Source organism: Coregonus clupeaformis, unplaced genomic scaffold (genome assembly GCF_020615455.1).
Source record: "Coregonus clupeaformis isolate EN_2021a unplaced genomic scaffold, ASM2061545v1 scaf1417, whole genome shotgun sequence".
NCBI classification, from domain to species: domain Eukaryota; kingdom Metazoa; phylum Chordata; class Actinopteri; order Salmoniformes; family Salmonidae; genus Coregonus; species Coregonus clupeaformis.
In genome coordinates, this window is record NW_025534871.1 from 78,087 (window position 1) to 100,928 (window position 22,842).

Below are 22,842 nucleotides of genomic sequence, written 5' to 3' on the forward strand. Positions count from 1 at the left end.
TTATGGTCCACAGGTTTGTAGAATCATTGCTTAGTATTTTTTTATTTAACTACATGTATAATATGGTCCATCCCATGGCAGACCTGGGATTCAACCCATACCACAATGCAAAATATTGTCAATACCACAGACTCAGAAAAGCCAAAATATCTATACTCTCTGTCCAGAACTGTTATTATCGAGCCAGCGGGGAGATCTACATTGGAGGCATCAAGTCTCACAAGTACAACAGTAATCGTTGTCTGGTGGACACTGGTACTCGAACCCCAGGACTGTATGAGTGCAAGGTGGCCAAGCAGAAGGGATTCCACATGCTCTGGGACTTTCAACAGGTGAGGATTACAACACTCTGTAAAATAGGAAAATGTTTACTAATAAGCATATTGAAACACAGGGAATTTCAAAAGCAACATGCCCAAAACCATGGCTAAAAGAACTGTAATTTACTTTTTAGTGGTTTTTATTGTGGGATGTTGTACAGTAGACTGTTTTTTTACATTTTACAGGGAAAAGCCATCCAGAACAGACAGACAAAGAAATGTCTGGAGATTGCCCCAGGGGACGACACCTACTACCAGCTCATCATTCAGGAGTGCAGTGGGCAGCACTGGAAAATACAGAATCTGATAAAAGACATCTAAAACACTGAGATAGTTAGGCCTACCAGAGACAATACAGCAGGACTATATGAGCTATTATCATGCTTTGAAAAGCCAATCGGTGGTCAGCAGTGAGATGACTGTGTGATCTTAGTGAGCTGTTGATTGGGGACAGATGTACTGTTTATTCACAGAATGTGGCATGCTATTGAGCTGTGTTTTCCTTGGTCCTGAATGTAAATGCAAAGAAATAATAAATATGATTTCTGTATTTACACTCATTTGTGGTTTGTTATTGATTCACTGTAGATTTTCACCAAAGAGGGTCATATAATATTTGTCTGCATTGACATCATATTGAGCTGAGTTGACATCAGTGTGGTTTTGAAGAAGTCCCGTCCTTGACTTCTCAGGGATTTCTATATGAGTTCTCAGAGATGAACTTATCCCACGTCCTCTGCCACATGGCCAGCCCCATCTCCTTCAGCTGTGATGGCAGTGAGCTATATCTATGGTAGAGGACATATAACTACAACTTTCTCAAACACATGCTTTTCACGACTACAAATTAAGCAGTTGGTAATCTCCGAACTCAATCACCCATACGCTAGCTAGCTATGTTAACAGTCTGTCATGAGAGATTAAACAGTTAGTATCCAGAGTAAACAGAGGTAATACCATAGAGATACATGAAATACTCTTTCATTTAAATTCTCCAAACAACTCTTGACCTCACCTTATGGAGTTGATGGCCAGCTCCTTCAGAGTGCCCAGGTTAGCCCTCAAGCCACCGATGCCCACAAACATCTCATAGAAGTCATAGGAGAGCCCAGTGGTCCCAAACAGGGACGGGTCATCAGAGCTGACCACTATGGGGTGGCCCTCAGACATCAGCACAGCTGCAGGGTGGTTCCTTAGGTCAGACACCAGCTTCAGCACCTGGTCATAGACACACAGGGATTCAGGGACATCAGCACTGATTTAACTCAGTGGACTAAAGACAACTGAACCAGAGATATTTAGAGGTTCAGTTCAGATTAACTTTATTGTCCCCAAACTGAAATACCCTACAGTGCTGCTTTTTTATTTAACCAATGGGAATATTATGATGAGTACTGACAGACAATGTGGCATTTACCTGGTTTGAGATGGGGCATACTTCAACGGCCACGTTTCCCTTCCTGGAGAGCTCCTTTGCCAGTGGGTGGTGTGCCAAGGCGTACCCATGCCCAATACGTGTGGTGTTGAACAGTAGGGCATCCAGAATGTTTTCATCCACTTCAGTGCCCTCGTGGTCTGCACAAGTATGAATGCACGCGCACACACACACACACACACACACACACACGTTATACTGGTAGTGCATCACAATAATGTGTATATACCGTGATTTGTTTTTGTTAATTACACAATGGTTTTAATCAATCATCCTATACTTGCCAGTCTCTCCTGCATGAAAGAAGTATTGCAGCATGACTCCAAGCTCTGCAGGTAGAGATAAGGCCTCCCTGAAGAACCAGAGAGGTCTTCCCCTGTCCTCCCTGCCAACCTAAAACCACAAAAGAACAGTTCATTTTACAATGTGTGTCAAATAGATGCAATGTAATAAATAATTATGTAAACATTGTAGTAAATCATGAAATTGTTTATTTGTGTATTGATTTTCAGTAATGAGAGGGCATATGATTGGTTCTACCCCTCAATAGAATTCTCACCAGGTCGAATCCTGCAACAAACTCTGGGAAATCCTTCTGCATCTGAATGGCCTCTTTTACAGCTGCTTTGACATCAGACACACTCAGAACCCTAAGGTGCACACAACGGCAGTGCCAATCATCAGAAATCATAATTATATTGCTTTCATTGCAACAGGCAAGCTCAATCAAGCACAGCTAGAGTGTCCAAAATGATTATAAATAGTATTTGAACCCTGTACTGTACCTATGGACGGAAATGATGAGTCGAGCTCCCAGAAAGCCAGGGTGTTCAGCCACAAACTGTTGAGTGACTTCCTGATAAGTCCTCAGGGACCAGGCTTTATCATGGATGCTTCCATCCAGCTCATATGTCTGCAGGATATGCAGAATAAAAACATCACCAAAAACCCTTGAAAAATAAATGTCTAGGTATCTCATATAGCCTAGGTAACATGTAATTTCAGCCCACTACATTGCCCATTATACTTCCGATTAAGGCCCACAGTACTAACCCTTGATAGTCCAGTTCTTAGTTCCAGGTACATGATGTTGTCATCAAACAGCTGTTCTAAGCCCTTGTAGAGAAAGTCTTTAAACACAGGAGCGTAGGTGACCAGCCCAGCTATGGCCACAAATGCCATCTCAAACCTCTCCCACACTGCGTCCTGGCTCGGGTAGGTAGTGTCTGGATCATCAGTGAACAGTGTGAGGTTCTGCATCAAGCTGGAAAAACATCCAAAAAGACAATAAACTACCCTTCCATGAATAAGAAAGTTGTCTTTTTGCTACTACATGTGTTCATTCATAGACGCCTATTTGTATTGCTTGGCTTTGATGATATAGTGGACTACCTGTAGTCAAAGTCTGTAGGATCCACCATGTTGGCTCTCAAGGTCTTCAACAGTTGCCAGTAGAGGCAGTCCCAGGTAGGGAAGGGCCGGCGACTAGAGAAGACGAACCGTACAGACCTGCCCCATGTGAAGCAGATGTAACAATGGGGCCTGTATGTGATGTTCTTCACCAGCCAATCAACACTCACCAGAGATGAGCTGTGGATGTGGAGGGCTGCCCCTGTGACCCAGAATAGAGAATATACTAACCGTAGTTAAATTGATGGTAAACATATTTGTAAGGTGAGCCAAGGTGCTCCTCAGCTGCACTAGGGCAGTGGGACTGTATTACTGTCTTACCTTTGGGCATCCTTTGCAGCAGGCTAAAGATGGGGCTCTTATGGATGAGGGGCCGTGCCTTGAAGAAGTGAATGGCAGGAGGGAACTGGGCCGCAGCCATCTCTTGTTCTTTTAGCTTGTGAAGGTGTGCGTCGAGCCACTGCTCTGCCCCTGTCAGCTGCACACGGCCCCCTGTCTGCCTGGAGGTCTCCTGGCACATCATCGTCTCCCTCTGACGGGGGTCAGGGGTCCCGCCACATACAGTCACACAGCACATCACAACTGCCAAATGGAGGGTGATGGTATAGCTCCCTCTAGAGGGGAAAACCATATTGTCCTGCAGTGTCATTGGAGATTGGAAGAAGTGGCTGTGGAAATCCTTCTTGAAGAGGCCACTCATTGAACTAAATGCTAGATTTAATTCAACAATGAACACAGAGGTTTTCAGAGATAGTAATTTAGAACACATTTTAATTTAGAACATAAGGTACTACCGTAAACCTATACGCTGATGCTGCTAGTTCCTTTCTAAGCCCTGAACAGGAATGTTCAGATAATCATACAATTGAATGCAAACAACATTTACATTAATAAAATAAAGCATACTTACAAATGAGAAGCAACAGAAGTGAGGTATTCTTCCCTTATTCACTCTTTCCTTCTCAAGTGTGTAAACCTTTCTCACATAAACTACCCCAGTACTATGCTATTTAGTCTGAGTTGACGGGCTCACAATACCATTGTGTTATGCCCACTTACTTAATGGCTGTTGCTAGTCAGCAGAATGCAGCCCAAAAATGTAGCATGTCATGAGATTCTCTGGAGGGACCATAGATGATTCAATTGGACAAATAACAAGAGACTATAGTGCAACTCCTTTGTCGAAAAAAAATGCATTGTATTACAATCTGATAGAGAAAAAATGTGTAGGTCAAAAAAGAGCCGGCAACTGATACTATCGATTTATACTTTAGAACATATTGTCACGATATAACCTCTTCAGATGGAAATCTTGACTCAAAATGAACAACATAAAGCAAAAAATAAACACATAACCATACGTATAATTTAATATGCATTTCAATCCTCATATACATACGGAGCACCTTACGGAATGACAACATCCCCCTTCCTTCTGTTTCATGATACAACAGCAAAGACATAACATCAATAAATTAATTGGATTCAATAAGGACATAGTTGGTCTTCAATGTTTTTCCTGCATCACTTCATTTTAATTGTGATAGATGGGAGCAAATAGCTATGGGTGAGTCAATGCTCCATGCAATTAATATTTTCATGAGAGGAAGATGTTATTAGATTAAATAAGGAACTGATACAAGATGCATCAGCTACAATAGAGCCCCACAGCGGAGGTGTCATAATACCCATAAAACCTAGCAGTCAAACAGTGAAATGGTTCCAATCATTTTTCCACCATCAATTTTTCCCGTAGGGAATTTTAGAAACACTTACAATAAGGCCTGTGTTTTGTGTAGGCTTACCCTGGGGTGACGTTTTGATAACCATGTAAATCTCTCTCGGATAAGGTGACTTTTATCAATATATTCAGCTCCATTTACTCTCAGATCTGAAAATGCTAGAGATTCTTACCTTTGCCTCGATTCGGCAGTTTCGTCCAGATCATCATGGCATTTGTAGTTCTTTATTATAGCCACATTAGCATTTTATTTTTGGGGGGTAAATACATTGATAAAAGTGACCTTGTCCTAGAGAGATTTACACGGTTATCAAAACGTCACGCCAGGGTAAGCCTACACAAAACACACACCTTATTTTAAGTGTTTCTAAAATCACCTATGGGAAAAATGAATGGTGAAAAACCGATTGGAACCATCTCCTTGTTTGACCGCTAGGTTTTATAGGTATTATGACACCTCTGTTGGGCTCTATTGTAGCTGATGCAGTCTGATCCAATCAGTCTGAAATGATTACTTTCCAGCCAATCATAATAAAGATGACCGCGGTGTGTAAACCAAGATCCCCAGGGGGAGCAGCAGATCCATTACCACTGTGCAAAAGTACCTCCTCCTACTCACATCTGCAATGAAGTTCAACTTTTATAATGTCCCAAGATGCACAGAAATACAACAATACGACAAACGGTGTCTTTTCGATTTTTAACAGCATTTTTTGAATTATTCTCACAGACACAGGAATGGTAACTTTCACACAACAAAAATAAATAACTCCTCTTCAAGATGATGGATGGCGACACTCAGTCCAAAAACTTGCGGTTCTGGTTCTGCCCAAAAAGAGCCACTCGAACCTCAGGCATCATCTGAGCAGAAAGACAGACACTGGATTAGTGACACTGAATTAGTGCCAAGCTGAACCTCATGAAAAACCACAGAGTAAGGGGCCAAACTATATCTGAGAATTTGCAGTACAATCATGTGCAAAACTTCACACAGCTTATACATCTGAAGAATTGTGTTAAGCCGATAGCTTTATGTGAGGATATTCACACTGTTGGTTGTTTATATAGGTAAACTGTCCATTAACTAGATGTGCTAGCTGTTCATAGTGCCACTATAGTTCCTGTGAGACTGTCCCTGTGCCCTTACCTGCTGAGCCATGAGGTCCAGTCTGCTCTCTAGGGTGTTGGACACCTTGATCTTCCCATCAGCGTTGTAGATCTCAATACCTCCAGAACTGAAGGAGACACACAAACATCTTTGAATTAACTCATGAACCCTTGACTGACACCTTAGAAAGACCACATAAGAAGAAAAAAAAATATATGACGTCGTGTTAATCAATCAATACTAATTCAAAGTAAAACCTATCTGAAATGAATGGGTTCACATTGAGACAAGGGATTGTCCTCTTACATCTCTGGGGACAGGAAGTTGTCCTGGTCGATGCGAACCTCAATATTGTTCTTCACTGCTGCTTTATAGATGGGAATGGTCTTCTGGATAGCCGCCTGAATAGGAATTCAACATAAACATCATATGAATCATGCATCAACCCAGCATACAAAGAAATACACTTGAACAACATTTAACTGTTAGGATAGAGTGAAAAAGTTAATTCTGACCTGAACCACCTGCAAGTCCTGTTTACGACAGCGGATGGTCACTTTGGTCTCAAGAAGCTGATAGAAACCCTGATATTCAACAGCAGAGCAACAGACACATGAAAAACATTTGCTTTAAATAAAAAAACACCTTACAACGCCTTTGACCTAAATAACTTGTAGGCCTATGTATATGCGTGTAACTGATAGACGCTACTGAATGTAAATGTAATTTATGAATGTAGTCCTATAGTAATAGTTCTCTGTTTCTCTCAGCGTTGTGTCAGTACAGGACCTTTTTTGGTTCTATTGGTCTTATTTTACATGTATGTAGTTCTCCTTGAGCTGTTCTTGTCTATTAATGTTCTGTATTATGTCATGTTTGATGTTTTGTGTGGACCCAGGAAGAGTAGCTGCTGCTTTAGCAACAGCTAATGGGAATCCTAATAAAACACTAAACCCGTGTCAGTGACAAGTATTTTATTATTTCCATTTTAACTTAACGCGATTATAGTATTGAATACCCCCAACTTTATTGTACACAATGGTAGAAAGAAAAGGCCCCACCTGCAGAATCAGCCCATCCATCAGTGCTGGGTACCTGGCTGGGTCCTTGGCTATGTTGGCCAGCCGTTGACGCGCCTCGCTCAACATTTCCTGAGTGCACACATTGAGAGAGGTTAGCCTATTATTTACATAGAATGCGTTGCTGTAGTAGAACATCATGCCTCTGGCTGTGTTTGAACAAAACAATATGCCAGCCAAGACAAATGAAACTTACTGAAATCATGTCGTCGCGAGCCTTCAACACCTTAAGACGAGCCTGGTTCATCAGGTTAGACATTTGACTGTAGAGGAAGAGAGGCAAGTAAACAAGAGCCTGTGGCACAGGACCACATCACAAGTCCAAGCAGGTGTAAGCTATAGCTAATGTAACATATACTGTGCTTCTTACAATGGAGGAGCTGTTGGATGTGACTTCAAATTTCAAATATAAAAGATTTAAAGGAAGTTATGCGTCAGACAAATGGAAATTCCTCTTTAGAGAAAAAAAAGAGATTGAAGAAGTCTCTGAGGGAGCTGAGAGACTAGCAGCAACACTTCCTGAGCTGCAAAGAAAAATAGTGACTTACATTTTCTTCTGCTGCTCGATCTGCTTCTCTTTCTTCTCGTAATACTCCATGATCTTCAACCTCTGGGTCTGCACCAGACGGCCCTTCTCGATGTTGAACTCCTCTTCCGCCTGCAGGGGGAGACACTTGTCACTCAGAGTATGCAATGAGGAGGCCCTGTCTTTATGATGGTAGGGTCATTTCCTCACTACTGAGGATACATTTTAAGAAGAATTGAACCAGTAGAATTGTTAAGGGGACAACTAAAATACTTGCTTTCATTTAGTCAATTCTCATTATGTCTTAGAGGAGTGATCATGCTTTCTCATTTCAGTTGAATGTGCCTATGCAAATCTTTTGAGGTTGTGTGTGCTGAAAACACACACTGGATTTTTGTGTGCTGAACTATGCCAGTCACTTGTGAATGAGCACTGTACCTTGGCATCAATTTCCTCTGCCTTCTCATTGGCCTCCTGCTCAATGAAGGCCATCATGTGTTTGATCTATACAGGGGGATAGAACAGTGTGAATTAGAGAGGAGTTGACAGTAAAAGACTCATTAGGCATGCTTTCCAAGTCATGTTTTACACTGAAGAGAGTCAAGAGGCAGACTTAGGAAGCTTCATTGCCCTGTACATTAATGAACTTGTATCTTTTGGTTCCACCATGTGGTGTGGAATGTCTGCCTGGTGTTTAGCTTACATTTCTGTTTCATAATTGTCCCTGTAATGTTCATCTAACAAAACATGTTTCTAAACCATAAACCACAGAGGGAACTGTAATGTATGTATGAAGCCTCCTAATCAATTCTACTTTATATACAATGCATGAGAAGGGTTGGTGAGACAAGACACCCAGACATAGGATCACTCAAGTTCCTCAGCTGACCATGGGTTTTCCCATCATGTGACCATATATTGCATCTCTCCCTCACAAATACAGCACTGAGTAAATGTATTTTGCAATTAGATGTCTAAATTCAATTTATCAACAATTAAACGTCCTAATCATACTAGACATTGTGATTGTATTTTAGTAGTAGTATTTCAGATTTTTTTCAATGACAGCCTTGGCATGATACAATCACAATTCTGCTCCTTACAAATATACTGTTGCAATCATTTATAATTGGACATTTAAAAAAGGCCTAAATAGAGCAGCAGATGGATAGACGGGTGAAGGTTAAAAGGCTGTAATTGCAATGTACCTGCTTCTGAACGTCGGCATCGCTGAGCGCCATGGTTGCAGCAGTCTAGGATCTTCTGTTTCCTTGAAGAAAAGATAAACACCGTGATTTCAATACAATAAATGCAACCTGCTTTACAATATTGTAAATTATTTAGTGCGATGTATCAATCAATTAATTAAATACCAGTGAAATACAGCCAGGAATGTATGAATTAACCGTTGTAGTCGTGACTAAAGATGTCTACGCTGGATCAGCTGATTTTCCACGTCACATGATGTTTACTTCCGGTCTCACCCACCAATAAGATGTGTGATGAGCAGACACCACTGGTACTGTATATCATGCCTGCTACGTTAGGTTAGGGGTAAATATTAACAGAAACGAGTGAGTGCAGTGGATACATTTGTAAAATATCTAATAAACAGTGTTGGAAAAAGTACCCAATTGTCATACTTGAGTAAAATACTTGGTCTCCCGAGTGGCGCAGTGGTTTAAGGCATTGCATAGCAGTGCTAGCTGTGCCACTAGAGATCCTGGTTCGAATCCAGGCTCTGTCGTAGCCGGCCGCGACCGGGAGACCCATGGGGCGGCGCACAAGTCGTCCAGGGTAGGGGAGGGAATGGCCAGGGTTTGCAACGCCAGGGTTGTGGGTTCGATTCCCACGGGGGCCAAGTATGAAAAAGTAAAATAAAAATGTATACACTCACTAACTGTAAGTTGCTCTGGATAAGAGCGCCTGCTAAAAGTAAAGATGCCTTAATAGAAAATGCCTCAAGTGAAAGTCACCCAGCAAAATACTACTTGAGTAAAAGTATTTGGTTTGAAATATACTTCAGTATTAAAGTAAGTATTCAGCCCCTTTGTTATGATGAGTAAACATTTGCTTAACAAGTCACACATATAATTGTATGTGTGGGATATAGAGAAGAGGTAGTAATTCAGAAATCATGTTAAACACTATTATTGCACACAAGAGTGAGTCCATGCAACTTATTATAAGGTCCCTCAGTCAAGCAGTGAATTTCAAACACAGATTCCACAAAGACCAGGGAGGGTAAAAATAAAAAAAAGCTGACATTGAATATCCCTTTGAGCAAGGTGAAGTCACTACAAAGATACAGGCGTCCTTCCTAACTCAGTTGCCGGAGAGGAAGGAAACCGCTCAGGGATTTCACCACGAGGCCAATGGTGACTTTAAAACTTATAGAGTTTAATGGCTGTGATAGGAGAAAACTGAGGATGGATCAACATTGTAGTTACTACACATTACTAACCTAAATGACAGAGTGAAAAGAAGGAAGCACATACAGAATAAACATATTCCAAAACATGCATCTGTTTGCAATAAGGCACTAAAGTAAAACTGCAAAGAATGTGGCAAAGAAATGAACATTTTGTCCTGAATACAAAGTGTTATGTTTGGGGCAAATCCAACACAACACATCCCTGAGTACTATCCATATTTTCCTGAGGGGCCTAGTTACAGTTTTTACTCAAACCGGCTTGAACTTGAAAATGGCTGTCTAGCAATGATCAACAACCAACTTGACAGAGCTTAACTAATTTTTAATAGAATTCTTCGCAAATATTGTACAATCCAGGTGTGCAAAGCCTTAGAGACTTACCCAGAAAGACTCAGCTGTAATCGCTGCCAAAGAAGATTGTAACATGTATTGACTCAGGGGTGTGAATACTTATGTAAATGAGATATTTCTGTATTTAATTTTCAATACATTTGCAAAAATTTCTAAAAACATGTTTTCACTTTGTCTTTATGGAGTATTGTGTGTAGATGGGTGAGAAAACAAATCAATTTAATCCATTTTGAATTCAGGCTGTAACACAACAAAATGTGGAATGAGTCAAGGGGTATGATTACTTTCTGAATGCTTGTATTAAATTAATTGAAGACTTCTCACTGAATATCTTTCTCAAATGTTAATATTTTAAATGATTTGATACATGATTGTAGCTAATACCATCAAAATTTGAGGGAAATCAATTGCGGATAATGTCATCATCAGAGGAGGCTGGTGGGAGAAGCTATAGGAGGATGGGCTCATTGTAATGGCTGGAATGGAGTAAATGGAACGGTATCAAACACATCAAACATATGGAAACCACATGTTTGACTCTGTTCCATTTATACCATTACAGTGAGCCCATCCTCCTGTATCTCCTCCCACCAGCCTCCTCTGGTCAACATTTATTTAAAGTATTTTTGTAATAATCCTCAGGAATAAATTGTCTGTGCAAACTGTGTCAAATGGGTGATGTGTACGCGGCAAGTGAAGTCAGACGCAGGACACAGAGAATCAGGATGACTACTTTACTGAGTGCAAACGCACAAACAAAAGTCTCTAAAACACTGGAGGGGAAAAACACCCTGTGCGTAATGAGGCGAAATAGCTATGCCGAACATCAAGGAGACAATACACAATAACACACAAAGGCCAAACGTAAAACAAGGGAACTTATATGCTACACAATCAACACTAATAAGCAACAGGTGTATAAACTAGACAACACAAGACAAACACCGAAAACATCGATCGGCAGTAGCTAGTACTCCGGGGACGACGAACGCCGAAGCCTGCCCGAGCAAGGAGGAGGAGCAGCCTCGGCAGAATCCGTGACAGTACCCCCCCCTTGACGCGCGGCTCCAGCCGTGCGCCGACCCGGCCTCGGGGGACGGCCAGGAGGACGCGGAGCAGGGCGAGTGGAATGACTCCGGTGGAACTCCGTCAAGAGGGAGGGATCTAAGATGTCCCTCCTAGGCACCCAGCACCGTTCCTCCGGACCGTACCCCTCCCACTCCACGAGATACTGCAGACCCCCCATCCGACGTCTCGAATCCACGATGGACCGGACTGAGTACGCCGGAGCCCCCTCGATGTCCAGTGGGGGCGGAGGAGCCTCTCGTATCTCATTGTCCTGGAGTGGACCAGCTACCACCGGCCTGAGGAGAGACACATGGAACGAGAGGTTAATTCGATAATCATTTGGCAGTTGTAACCTGTAACATACCTCGTTCAATCTCCTCAGGACTTTAAATGGCCCCACAAACCGCCGACCCAGCTTCCGGCAGGGCAGACGAAGGGGTAGGTTTCGAGTCGAGAGCCAGACTCGATCTCCAGGTGCATACGCTGGACCCTCACTGCGGTGGCGATCGGCGCTCGCCTTATGCCTACGGATAGCCCGCTGCAGATGGACATGCGCAGTGTTCCAGGTTTCCTCCGAGCGCCGAAACCATTCATCCACCACAGGAGCCTCGATCTGGCTCTGATGCCAGGGTGCCAGAACCGGCTGATACCCTAACACACACTGAAAAGGAGTCAGATTCGTAGAGGAGTGGCGAAGGGAGTTCTGGGCAATCTCTGCCCAGGGGATATACCCCGACCACTCCTCCTGCCGGTCCTGGCAATAGGACCTCAGAAACCTACCCACATCCTGGTTTACTCTCTCCACCTGCCCATTACTCTCAGGGTGGAAACCCGAGGTAAGGCTAACCGAGACCCCCAAGCGTTCCATAAATGCCCTCCAGACTCTAGAGGTGAACTGGGGACCCCGATCAGACACTATATCCTCAGGTACCCCGTAGTGCCGGAAGACGTGAGTAAACAGGGCCTCAGCAGTTTGTAGGGCAGTAGGGAGACCCGGCATTGGAATGAGACGACAGGCCTTAGAAAACCGATCCACAACGACCAAAATAGTGGTATTCCCCTGGGAGGGGGGAAGGTCAGTGACAAAGTCTACCGATAGGTGAGACCACGGCCGTTGTGGAACGGGTAGGGGTTGTAACTTCCCCCTGGGCAGGTGTCTAGGCGCCTTACACTGAGCGCACACCGAGCAGGAGGAGACATAAACCCTCACGTCCTTTGCCAATGTTGGCCACCAGTACTTTTCACTAAGGCAGTGCACTGTCCGGCCAATACCAGGATGACCAGAGGAGGGTGAAGTGTGAGCCCAATAAATTAGTCGATCACGAATCTCGAGCGGCACGTACTTCCGCCCCTCCGGACACTCTGGAGGAGTAGGGTCGGTACGTAACGCCCTCTCGATCTCCGCATCGACCTCCCACACCACCGGTGCCACCAGACAAGACTCCGGAAGTATGGGAGTGGGCTCAATGGACCTCTCCTCTGTGTCATATCGCCGGGACAGGGCGTCTGCCTTAACGTTCTGTGACCCTGGTATATAGGTGAGCTTAAAGACAAACCGGGCCAGAAACATGGCCCACCTAGCCTGACGAGGGTTCAGTCTCCTAGCTGCCCGGATGTACTCCAGGTTACGATGGTCAGTCAGAATGAGAAAAGGGTGTTGAGCCCCCTCAAGCCAATGCCTCCACACCTTTAGGGCTTGGACCACAGCTAGCAGTTTCCTGTCCCCCACATCGTAATTACGTTCCGCCGGTTTAGGAGGCGTGCCCGAGCGTTGAGACAGTACAGCCCCAATACCCGCCTCTGACGCGTCCACCTCCACTTGGAACGCCAAAGAGGGGTCCGGATGTGCCAGCACCGGAACCGAGGTGAACAGGTCCTTCAGTTGTCTAAACGCCCTGTCCGCCTCAGCCGACCACTGCAACGCACCGGGCCCCCCTTTAGCAAGGGAGGTGATGGGAGCTGCTACCTGTCCAAAACCCCGGATAAACCTCCGGTAGTAATTGGCAAAACCCAAAAAACGCTGCACCTCCTTAATCGTGGTAGGAGTCTGCCAATTACGCACGGCTGAAACGCGGTCAATCTCCATCTCCACCCCTGACGCGGACAACCGATGGCCCAGGAAGGAAATGGACTCCTGGAAAAACAGCCATTTCTCAGCCTTCACATACAAGTCATGCTCCAACAGCCTACCCAACACTCGACGCACCAGGGCCACATGCTCGGCTCGTGTAGCAGAGTATACTAGAATGTCGTCAATATACACCACTACACCCTGCCCATGCAAATCCCGGAAAATCTCGTCCACAAATGATTGGAAGACTGAAGGAGCATTCATTAACCCGTATGGCATGACGAGATACTCATAGTGACCCGAGGTGGTACTAAATTCTGTTTTCCATTCATCTCCCTCCCTAATGCGCACCAGGTTGTAAGCGCTCCTGAGATCCAATTTTGTGAAGAAGCGTGCTCCGTGTAATGACTCCGTCATACTCGCAATCAGAGGGAGAGGATAACTGTATTTAACAGTGATCTGATTGAGACTACGGTAATCAATACACGGGCGCAAACCTCCATCCTTCTTCTTCACAAAAAAGAAACTCGAGGACGCAGGAGAAGTGGAGGGCCGTATGTATCCCTGTCCCAGAGATTCGGCGATGTATGTCTCCATAGCCGCCGTCTCCTCTTGAGACAGAGGATACACATGACTACGGGAAGTGCAGCACCTGCCTGGAGGTCTATCGCACAATCCCCCCTGTCTATGAGGTGGTAATTGTGTCGCCCCTCTTCTTACTGAAGACGAGTGCCAAATCATTATACTCAGGAGGAATGTGCAGTGCGGGCATTTGGTTCGGACTTTCCACCGTGGTCGCCCCTACGGAAACACCTATACACCGCCCGACACACTGATCAGACCACTCCTGAGAGCCCTCTGTTGCCACGAAATGTTGGGGTCATGAGATATTAACCAAGGAAGCCCCAGCACCACGGGAAACGCAGGAGAGTCGATCAGATACAACTGTATGATTTCCTCATGACCCCCCTGCGTCTTCATCTTTAGTGGCGCCGTGACCTCCCCCTAATCAATCCTGACCCCCAAAGGACGGCTGTCTAGGGCATGGATAGGGAAAGGCACATCTACTGGTAGGAGGGGAATCCCTAACTTATCACAGAAATTACGATCAATAAAATTCCCAGCTGCGCCTGAATCGACTAGCGCCTTATGCTGGGAATGAGATGAAAGCTGGGGAAATTCAACTTGAATACACAAGTGGACAACAGAGAGCTCTGGGTGAGTTGGGCGCCTACTCACCTGAAATGACTCATCAGTGCGTGACCTGTTGCCTCGATCCCCAGGAGACCCTCCCCAGCACCGAACCGCAGTGTGTCCTCTACGGCCACAGTTGGTGCAGGGGACGGCCTCTCTCCGGGTCTCTCTCCTCCTCTCTCTAGCACCAGCACCCCCGAGCTCCATAGGGCTCGGCTCGGAGGTGCTGGGGGATGGAATGGACGGCCCCAACTCCGGACGTCCGCGGGTAGCCAGCAGGGTATCCAGACGGATCGACATGTCCACCAACTGATCGAAGCTCAGGTTGGTGTCCCTGCAGGCTAACTCTCGGCGAACGTCCTCCCGTAGGCTGCACCGATAGTGGTCGATGAGGGCCCTCTCATTCCACCCCGCATTGGCCGCCAGAGTCCGGAAATCCAGGGCGAACTCTTGCGCGCTCCTCTTCCCCTGTCGGAGGTGGAACAGACGCTCCCCCGCCGCTTTCCCCTCTGGGGGATGATCGAAAACCGCCCTGAAGCAGCAGGAGAACTCCACATAACTGATGGTGGCGGCGTCTATTCCCCTCCATTCGGCATTGGCCCACTCCAATGCCTTGCCGGATAGACAGGAGATGAGGGCGGAAACGCTCTCGTATCCCGAGGGCGCCGGGTGAATGGTTGCCAGGTAGAGTTCTACTTGAAGTAGGAAACCCTGACACCCGGCTGCGGTGCCATCATATGCCCTCGGGAGCGAGAGCCGAATCCCACTGGACTCCGGAGATGATGGGTCTGGCCGATGGTGGTGGTATTGTAGGAGGAGGTGTGGGCAAACCTCCTCTTTCCCATCGGCTCAAAGTGTCCATCACATCCTGCATGGCGGTGCCGAGTCTTCGGATCATGGCGTCCTGGCTGCTGACGCGCTCCTCTAGAGACTCCGTTACCACCGCTGGTCCTGCTGACTCCATGGTGGGTGTGTTATTCTGTCAAATGGGTGATGTGTACGCGGCAAGTGAAGTCAGACGCAGGACACAGAGAATCAGGATGACTACTTTACTGAATGCAAACGCACAAACAAAAGTCTCCAAAACACTGGAGGGGAAAAACACCCTGTGCGTAATGAGGCGAAATAGCTATGCCGAACATCAACGAGACAATACACAATAACACACAAAGGCCAAACGTAAAACAAGGGAACTTATATGCTACACAATCAACACTAATAAGCAACAGGTGTATAAACTAGACAACACAAGACAAACACCGAAAACATCGATCGGCAGTAGCTAGTACTCCGGGGACGAAGAACGCCGAAGCCTGCCCGAACAAGGAGGAGGAGCAGCCTCGGCAGAATCCGTGACAAACTGACTATGTCGTCAATGGTGCAGACCATGGTGCTGCAGACCATGTATGGGCCTTGCCAGTAGATGATGCTAGAGGGTTAGAGGGTTAGAGGAATTCCATAAAAATAGCACAGAGTTTCCATTCTGTTTCTGACTCAGTCTGCATTCTTTCCTTCTACAGCACAGTGAATGACTGTCTGCCATCTGGAAGTGTGTCAGAAAACTTTGGCCAACTGCCTGTGTACAACACTGACCTCTCTGCCTCCTCTGTACTGTTTATTATTATGTCAGTCAGAGGTTTTTCACAGACTTACAGCTAGTTATGTCTGCCCAGTGCAAGGCAATAGGCATAATGGATAGCAGAGCTATTTTCCCAAGCTGGCACAATGATGAATAGTAAGTATTCAATCACTTTGCATGCTGTAATTCTATAGCAGCCTCTTACAAATGGAATATATTTATTTTCCCCTCCATAAAACATGCATGGCCACATTGTAGCCAACTGTTACGTCATAGTCTGGCCACTGGACAGGGGATGGAGAAAGAGAGAGTGGAAGAGTGAGATAGAGAGGGAGAGAGATAGAGAAAAAGAGATAGGGAGGGGGGTGCTCCTGTGTGCTGTGCAGCAGCTGGTAGTCCATTGCTAACTACAGCGTGTATGTCACCCTCTCTATCGCTGTGTCCTCAGCCCTGACTTCCTGTCCGAGTGCACGTCTCTTACTCTATTTCAACATCTGTCTCTCGCCTTCGACTTTCAACACTTTACAGAGAGGAGCCAGGTAAGAAAGACACTTCTTTTATTCTGCTCTTAATTAATGGAATGCAAGGCCGCATCACAGGATATCTTGTTGTTTTAGGGTAGGGCTTTCCAACCCTGTTCTTGGAAAGCTACCATTCTGTAGGTTTTCATTCCAACCCTAATCGAGCGCACCTGACCTAATAATTAGCTGGTTGATACGATGAATCAAATTAGTTACAACTGGGGTTGGAGCAAAAATCTACAGGAAGGTAACTCTCCAGGAACAGGGTTGGAGAGCCCTGTTTTAGGGGAATTGTGGTGTGTGGGTGCATAGTACTGTAGCAGTATTAGTAGTACATAATAGTACACACAAGTAGTAGTAATATATGTAGTTGAGGTGACAGGGCCTTGTAAAAGCTTGCTTTGTTAAACCAATATGGAAGGGGTCTATATCAGCCACCATGGAGCTCTTTGATGTTATGAAGGGCACAACTGTCAACATAAACAGGTCTGTTTCTCTGGGTGTTGTTTGGTGGTTGTCATTAGTTACTAATTAAATCAACAGGGACAGGATTATGTCCGAAGTCTTGTGTCCAGCTAACTTGTCATTGGCATCGGAAAATACTAGCCTTATGTGCGACCTTTTCTCGAGTGTGTGTGTGTCTGTGTCCGTACGTCCCTGTGTGTATGTTTGTGTGTGCACGCGCATGTGTGTGTCTGTTGTCATGTGTCTGTTTCTAGAAATCCAATAGGATAAGATCATCAGATGGTTCACGAGGGGCTGAGAATGTGTGGTTTCCTCTGTCTGATATTCAGACTGACCTTGTATCTCTGGGGCTCTGATATCATGACCATGAGTCTCTGACATCACTACCAAGGGTATCTGATACTATGGGGAAGAGAGCAGACCTGGGTTCAAATACTATTCGAAATCATTTCAAATACTTTATCTGGGCTTGATTGAACTTGCCTGGCGCAATGGAAAAAATAGGATAGTCGCAAAAGTGCAAACCCCATCCATCTGGCACTGCAGACAGACTACACCAAACACTAAATGTATCTGAAAGATTTCAAATAGTAATTGAACCCAGGTCTGGAAAGGAGTGGCACTCCACATTATAGGGATTTGTTTTAATTAAACTCTGTGGGGGTTAAAAGCCATTGTCAGGGGGTGGATCATTGGGAATCCTATAACGCAAAGAGGGTAATAAGTGAATGAGGCTTATTGGACAGAGTAAGCAATTGATATGCTTTAGAACAGGCACTGTACAGTACCCTTCCACATAAACAAGTTTGTGGATATCTGCCTATAGGCCTACTCTATGCATTGCAGGGAGAGCGTGATCACCATGTCACTGGTTCCCCTTGTGCCAAAATGTCTAGTAACATACACCTCGATGTTAGAGAGAGGGCAGCTTTCTGGGCATGGTGCACTGGTCACATGACAGCTGGCTAGTCACTGCATTTGTCACATGCTGAAGGCTATGTGACTTCTATTCCATGGCTCACTCTTCCAAGCTAAACAGTGTGGGAATTATGGGAAACGGGGTAGGGTTGTAAGAAATGAGTGGCTACTTACGTGACTTTGGGCTGTTGAGAATTTGTTTTGCCTGTAATGACAGTGACATGAGTTCCAGCTGTGTGGGGGCTGGTGCCAGCAGTGATGATTAGCATAAAATGACTAAACTATTACATAAGTGTGCTTCTTGTTGGGTGCACTGCAACACTAGGTCCAATTTCTAGATATTCTAGGTATTTAAAACGATTCCCCGTCCCAAACAGCTTGCACTCAGCTTTAGCCGACGGATATTTAATCCACGGTTTCTGCTGATGTGCCTCTCAGAGACAGTCCATCTCAAATCAAATCAAATCAAATCAAATTTTATTGGCCACATGCGCCGAATACAACAGGTGCAGACATTACAGTGAAATGCTTACTTACAGCCCTTAACCAACAGTGCATTTATTTTTAACAAAAAAATAAAAATAAAACAACAACAAAAAAAGTGTTGAGAAAAAAAGAGCAGAAGTAAAATAAAATAACAGTAGGGAGGCTATATATACAGGTGGGCACCGGTGCAGAGTCAATGTGCGGGGGTACCGGCTAGTTGAGGTAGTTGAAGTAATATGTACATGTGGGCAGAGTTAAAGTGACTATGCATAAATAATTAACAGAGTAGCAGCAGCGTAAAAGGATGGGGTGGGGGGGGCAGTGCAAATAGTCCAGGTAGCCATGATTAGCTGTTCAGGAGTCTTATGGCTTGGGGGTAGAAGCTGTTGAGAAGTCTTTTGTACCTAGACTTGGCACTCCGGTACCACTTGCCGTGCGGTAGCAGAGAGAACAGTCTATGACTAGGGTGGCTGGAGTCTTTGACAATTTTTAGGGCTTTCCTCTGACACCGCCTGGTATAGAGGTCCTGGATGGCAGGAAGCTTGGCCCCAGTGATGTACTGGTCCGTACGCACTACCCTCTGTAGTGCCTTGCGGTCGGAGGCCAAGCAGTTGCCATACCAGGCGGTGATGCAACCAGTCAGGATGCTCTCGATGGTGCAGCTGTATACTTTTTTGAGGATCTGAGGACCCATGCCAAATCTTTTCAGTCTCCTGAGGGGGAATAGGCTTTGTCGTGCCCTCTTCACGACTGTCTTGGTGTGTTTGGACCATGATAGTTTGTTGGTGATGAGGACACCAAGGAACTTGAAGCTCTCAACCTGTTCCACTACAGCCCCGTCGATGAGAATGGGGACGTGCTCAGTCCTCTTTTTTTTCCTGTAGTCCACAATCATCTCCTTTGTCTTGGTCACGTTGAGGGAGAGGTTGTTGTCCTGGCACCACACGGCCAGGTCTCTGACCTCCTCCCTATAGGCTGTCTCATTGTTGTCGGTGATCAGGCCTACCACTGTTGTGTCGTCGGCAAACTTAATGATGGTGTTGGAGTCGTGCCTGGCCATGCAGTCATGGGTGAACAGGGAGTACAGGAGGGGACTGAGCACGCACCCCTGAGGGGCCCCCGTATTGAGGATCAGTGTGGCAGATGTGTTGTTACCTACCCTTACCACTTGGGAGTGGCCTGTCAGGAAGTCCAGGATCCAGTTGCAGAGGGAGGTGTTTAGTCCCAGGATCCTTAGCTTAGTGATGAGCTTTGAGGGCACTATGGTGTTGAATGCTGAGCTGTAGTCAATGAATAGCATTCTCACGTAGGTGTTCCTCTTGTCCAGGTGGGAAAGGACAAACACTCAGGACAAACACACAATGCGTTCTATGACTGTGCAGAGGAACACAAGTAGAATGGTGCAAGTGGATGAGCTGTTTGATCCTTCAATGTTGATCAAACCAGGAAATATTTATTGTACACATGGATAAAGGTGACAGATATAAATGTCCTCTGTCACTGTGGTTCTATGCTTTTTCATTATGAAATAAACGGCTCTGACTTGATCTCAGAGTTTTGACTCTGTGCCTGGCATAGGACTACATGTGATAAAAGGCCACGTGCATGCATAATGATTAATCAGGGTCACTCAATGATGGACAGATGTATTTCATCTCAACATACAAGGAATGAACAAATAAATAGAGTGGAATTTGAATGGAAAGGATGGACTGAAAGACAAGGGGACAATGAGAGGATAAAGAGTGCTGACACACAGTGCTCTGTAGGGGAAGGGTTGTACAAATTGTCCACTCTGAAATGGGGGGTGGGGTTGATAAGTATTTTCTGCATGCAGGCCTGAGACATGGTGCAAGGGGTGAGGGGCTGCAGGAAGCTTTTACTGTGGGATTTCTGGCAGACGTGTGTGTTTGGGTGAATATTTCTCTACCTCTAACGTTTTGTTCAAGTGCAATGCGTTGTGTCCTCTGTTTTAGTAAGTGTGTGTGAGACGTTTTCAACTTGACAACTTCCACACGTCCTGGGTTTCTAACATCACTTCTCCTCTATATCCCCCCTCTCGACTACGCATCACATCATGTGAAACCTCTGAAATGGCTTCCGCTCCTGGCTGACATGGAGATACATATATAGAGCCTATACATAGTCAGATATGTGAGAGCCAGGCTATACATAGAAAAAAATGCTGCAACACGGAGCAGAGGGTGTTACTTTTTCCACACAGAACTTGATCAGTTCACGTCACTGAAGGACATCTTCTAATATATTGGTTAACATTTTCCAGGGACAACAGCTATGAGATATCCTAGTCCCAGATCGGTTTGTGCTCTTGCCAACTCCATTGCTGCCATTTTCAAGCCAAACAATTCCATAAGTAGTTGGCAAGAGAGCAGAAACAGACTGGCACCCAGGCTAGCTATGAGATTCTGTGTCATAAAAACACACAATCAATCTAACAACTATGAAGTAGTTATAAGGGATTTATATTCAACTCAATATAGTTGATTTATTTATTGTTGATTTTAGGAATTTACTTTATTTGTTGAACCATATTATCCTATATGTTTTCATGTTAATAGTTGGTTGTCTGTTGTTTCTCTCCAGTGGCCAGTCTTCAGTCTGGAGGGCAAGGTCCCAGCAGTGTCCAGAGGGGAGGACAGTGGTGAGGTCAGTTCCCTGTCTGGAGAGCAGATGCCTGATTGGCTGGGCCCCGCCACGCTGCAGCTGAGCCAGGGAGACAGTGGTGGGTCTGGCCCCTGGCAGACAGAGAGCAGTCTGGCAGAGTCCTGGTCCACAGTGGGAGACATGATGGACCCCGAGGACACGAAGAGCGTTGACAGCTGTGACGGAGTGGTCCACCTAGCTGAGGAGCGCAGCGAGAACCACTCCTCTATCTCTGACATGGTCCACCTAGAGCGGGAGGAAGAGGAGGAGATGCTGGTGGAAGAGGAGGAGGACGGGAGCCTGGGGGAAGAGGAGGAGCTACAAGCTAGTGCGATGAGTGTGCTGGGGAGAGAAGGAGAGCTGGCTGAGGAGCTGGGCACCCAGGAATTAATACCTTCATCTGAGGTGTCAGCTGACCACCAAGAGACTATGGATTTAATTATGTCTGTGGCTGAGGAGCTATTTGTCCAGGAGGAGCCTGCTGAAGTATCCCACGCCACCACCGCCTCTATGCCCATGCCAGTTTGGAAGCTAGAGCCTCCCTCTGCCTCCTCTACTCCTGTCCCCTCAATACCTACACTAGCTGAGTTACATTCAGAGCTCCAATACTCTATGCAGGAGCAGCTCCACCCTCCCCCGGTCCTAGGACCAGGAGCACCACAGCCACCAGACGAGAGCCAAACTAACAGCCAGCCAGAGTCGTCGGTCTCGCTCCCCGCTGCCCATGAGACACAGGAAATCCCACCAGTGACGCAGGAGGTTCCGCCAGAGAAGACAGAGGCTGAGCCTGTTACATCGCTCCCTGCCACTGAGCTACCTGTGCTGCTGTGTGGGGGCGCTGCTATGGTGGCTATTGTGGGAGTGTTGGCTTATGGGGCTGTGGCCTACTGCAGAAAGTAGCAAACCCCTATCCTGTCCCAGCAGCCACATAACCCAGGTCTTTTCAAATCTACTCTAAACTATTCCACCAAGTACATACTGGATTTTACACAATGTGTTTCTTTGCATCTATGTAGTATTATGAAGGTTGGTTGCATTTTCTATCTATTTCCTGTGCTACCTCAGTTCACGTAAGAGCTCAGGAGATTTGGAAGAGCAAGAATTTTTGTTTCTCTGTATATTCACAGGAAATTACACTTTTAAAGTATTTTAAAAATCAGATCTTTGTTTGTTGTTAATTTTTTGTCCCTGTCAATGCACTATAAAACAACACACACACACACACACACACACACACACACACACACACACACATTAATTATGACTATAGTTGAGCCACTTCAAGGGGTATTGTATAATGGCTTGTTCTGTGTCACTGTGGGCAAACTCACAAAGTGACGTTTGTTTTTGATCAAATGTATTAGTGGATATTAATCTGTATAGTGACTCAGCTGCAAATCAGCAAAGGGCCAAAGCTTATGTAGCAGGTGTGGATTTCTGGGGTTACAGTAACCACCCTGCACTGCCCCCTG

At 45.5% G+C, this 22,842-nt stretch overlaps 3 protein-coding genes across 3 annotated transcripts; 1 reads left to right on the top strand and 2 right to left on the bottom strand.

Moving 5' to 3' along the window:
• Window positions 1–1,008: 1,008 nt before the first annotated feature.
• On the bottom strand, window positions 1,009–3,742 carry LOC121547868 (adenosine deaminase 2-A-like). Its single transcript, XM_041859298.1, has 9 exons — window positions 3,487–3,742; window positions 3,148–3,367; window positions 2,809–3,019; window positions 2,541–2,668; window positions 2,315–2,405; window positions 2,040–2,148; window positions 1,738–1,895; window positions 1,336–1,538; window positions 1,009–1,108 (listed from the first exon to the last, which is right to left on the bottom strand). The coding sequence occupies exons 1-9, from the start codon at window positions 3,740–3,742 to the stop codon at window positions 1,009–1,011; spliced, it is 1,476 nt and encodes a 491-aa protein (XP_041715232.1).
• A 1,890-nt stretch (window positions 3,743–5,632) lies between these two features.
• LOC121555284 (V-type proton ATPase subunit E 1-like) lies at window positions 5,633–9,098 on the bottom strand. Its single transcript, XM_041869100.2, has 10 exons — window positions 8,993–9,098; window positions 8,828–8,889; window positions 8,058–8,123; window positions 7,642–7,751; window positions 7,290–7,356; window positions 7,076–7,165; window positions 6,530–6,598; window positions 6,321–6,415; window positions 6,054–6,141; window positions 5,633–5,767 (listed from the first exon to the last, which is right to left on the bottom strand). The coding sequence occupies exons 2-10, from the start codon at window positions 8,858–8,860 to the stop codon at window positions 5,705–5,707; spliced, it is 681 nt and encodes a 226-aa protein (XP_041725034.1). The 5' UTR covers window positions 8,861–8,889; window positions 8,993–9,098; the 3' UTR covers window positions 5,633–5,704.
• A 7,230-nt stretch (window positions 9,099–16,328) lies between these two features.
• On the top strand, window positions 16,329–22,529 carry LOC121555292 (bcl-2-like protein 13). The gene is made up of 3 exons (XM_041869112.2): window positions 16,329–16,472; window positions 16,765–16,855; window positions 21,311–22,529. The coding sequence occupies exons 1-3, from the start codon at window positions 16,399–16,401 to the stop codon at window positions 22,268–22,270; spliced, it is 1,125 nt and encodes a 374-aa protein (XP_041725046.1). The 5' UTR covers window positions 16,329–16,398; the 3' UTR covers window positions 22,271–22,529.
• Window positions 22,530–22,842: the final 313 nt, after the last annotated feature.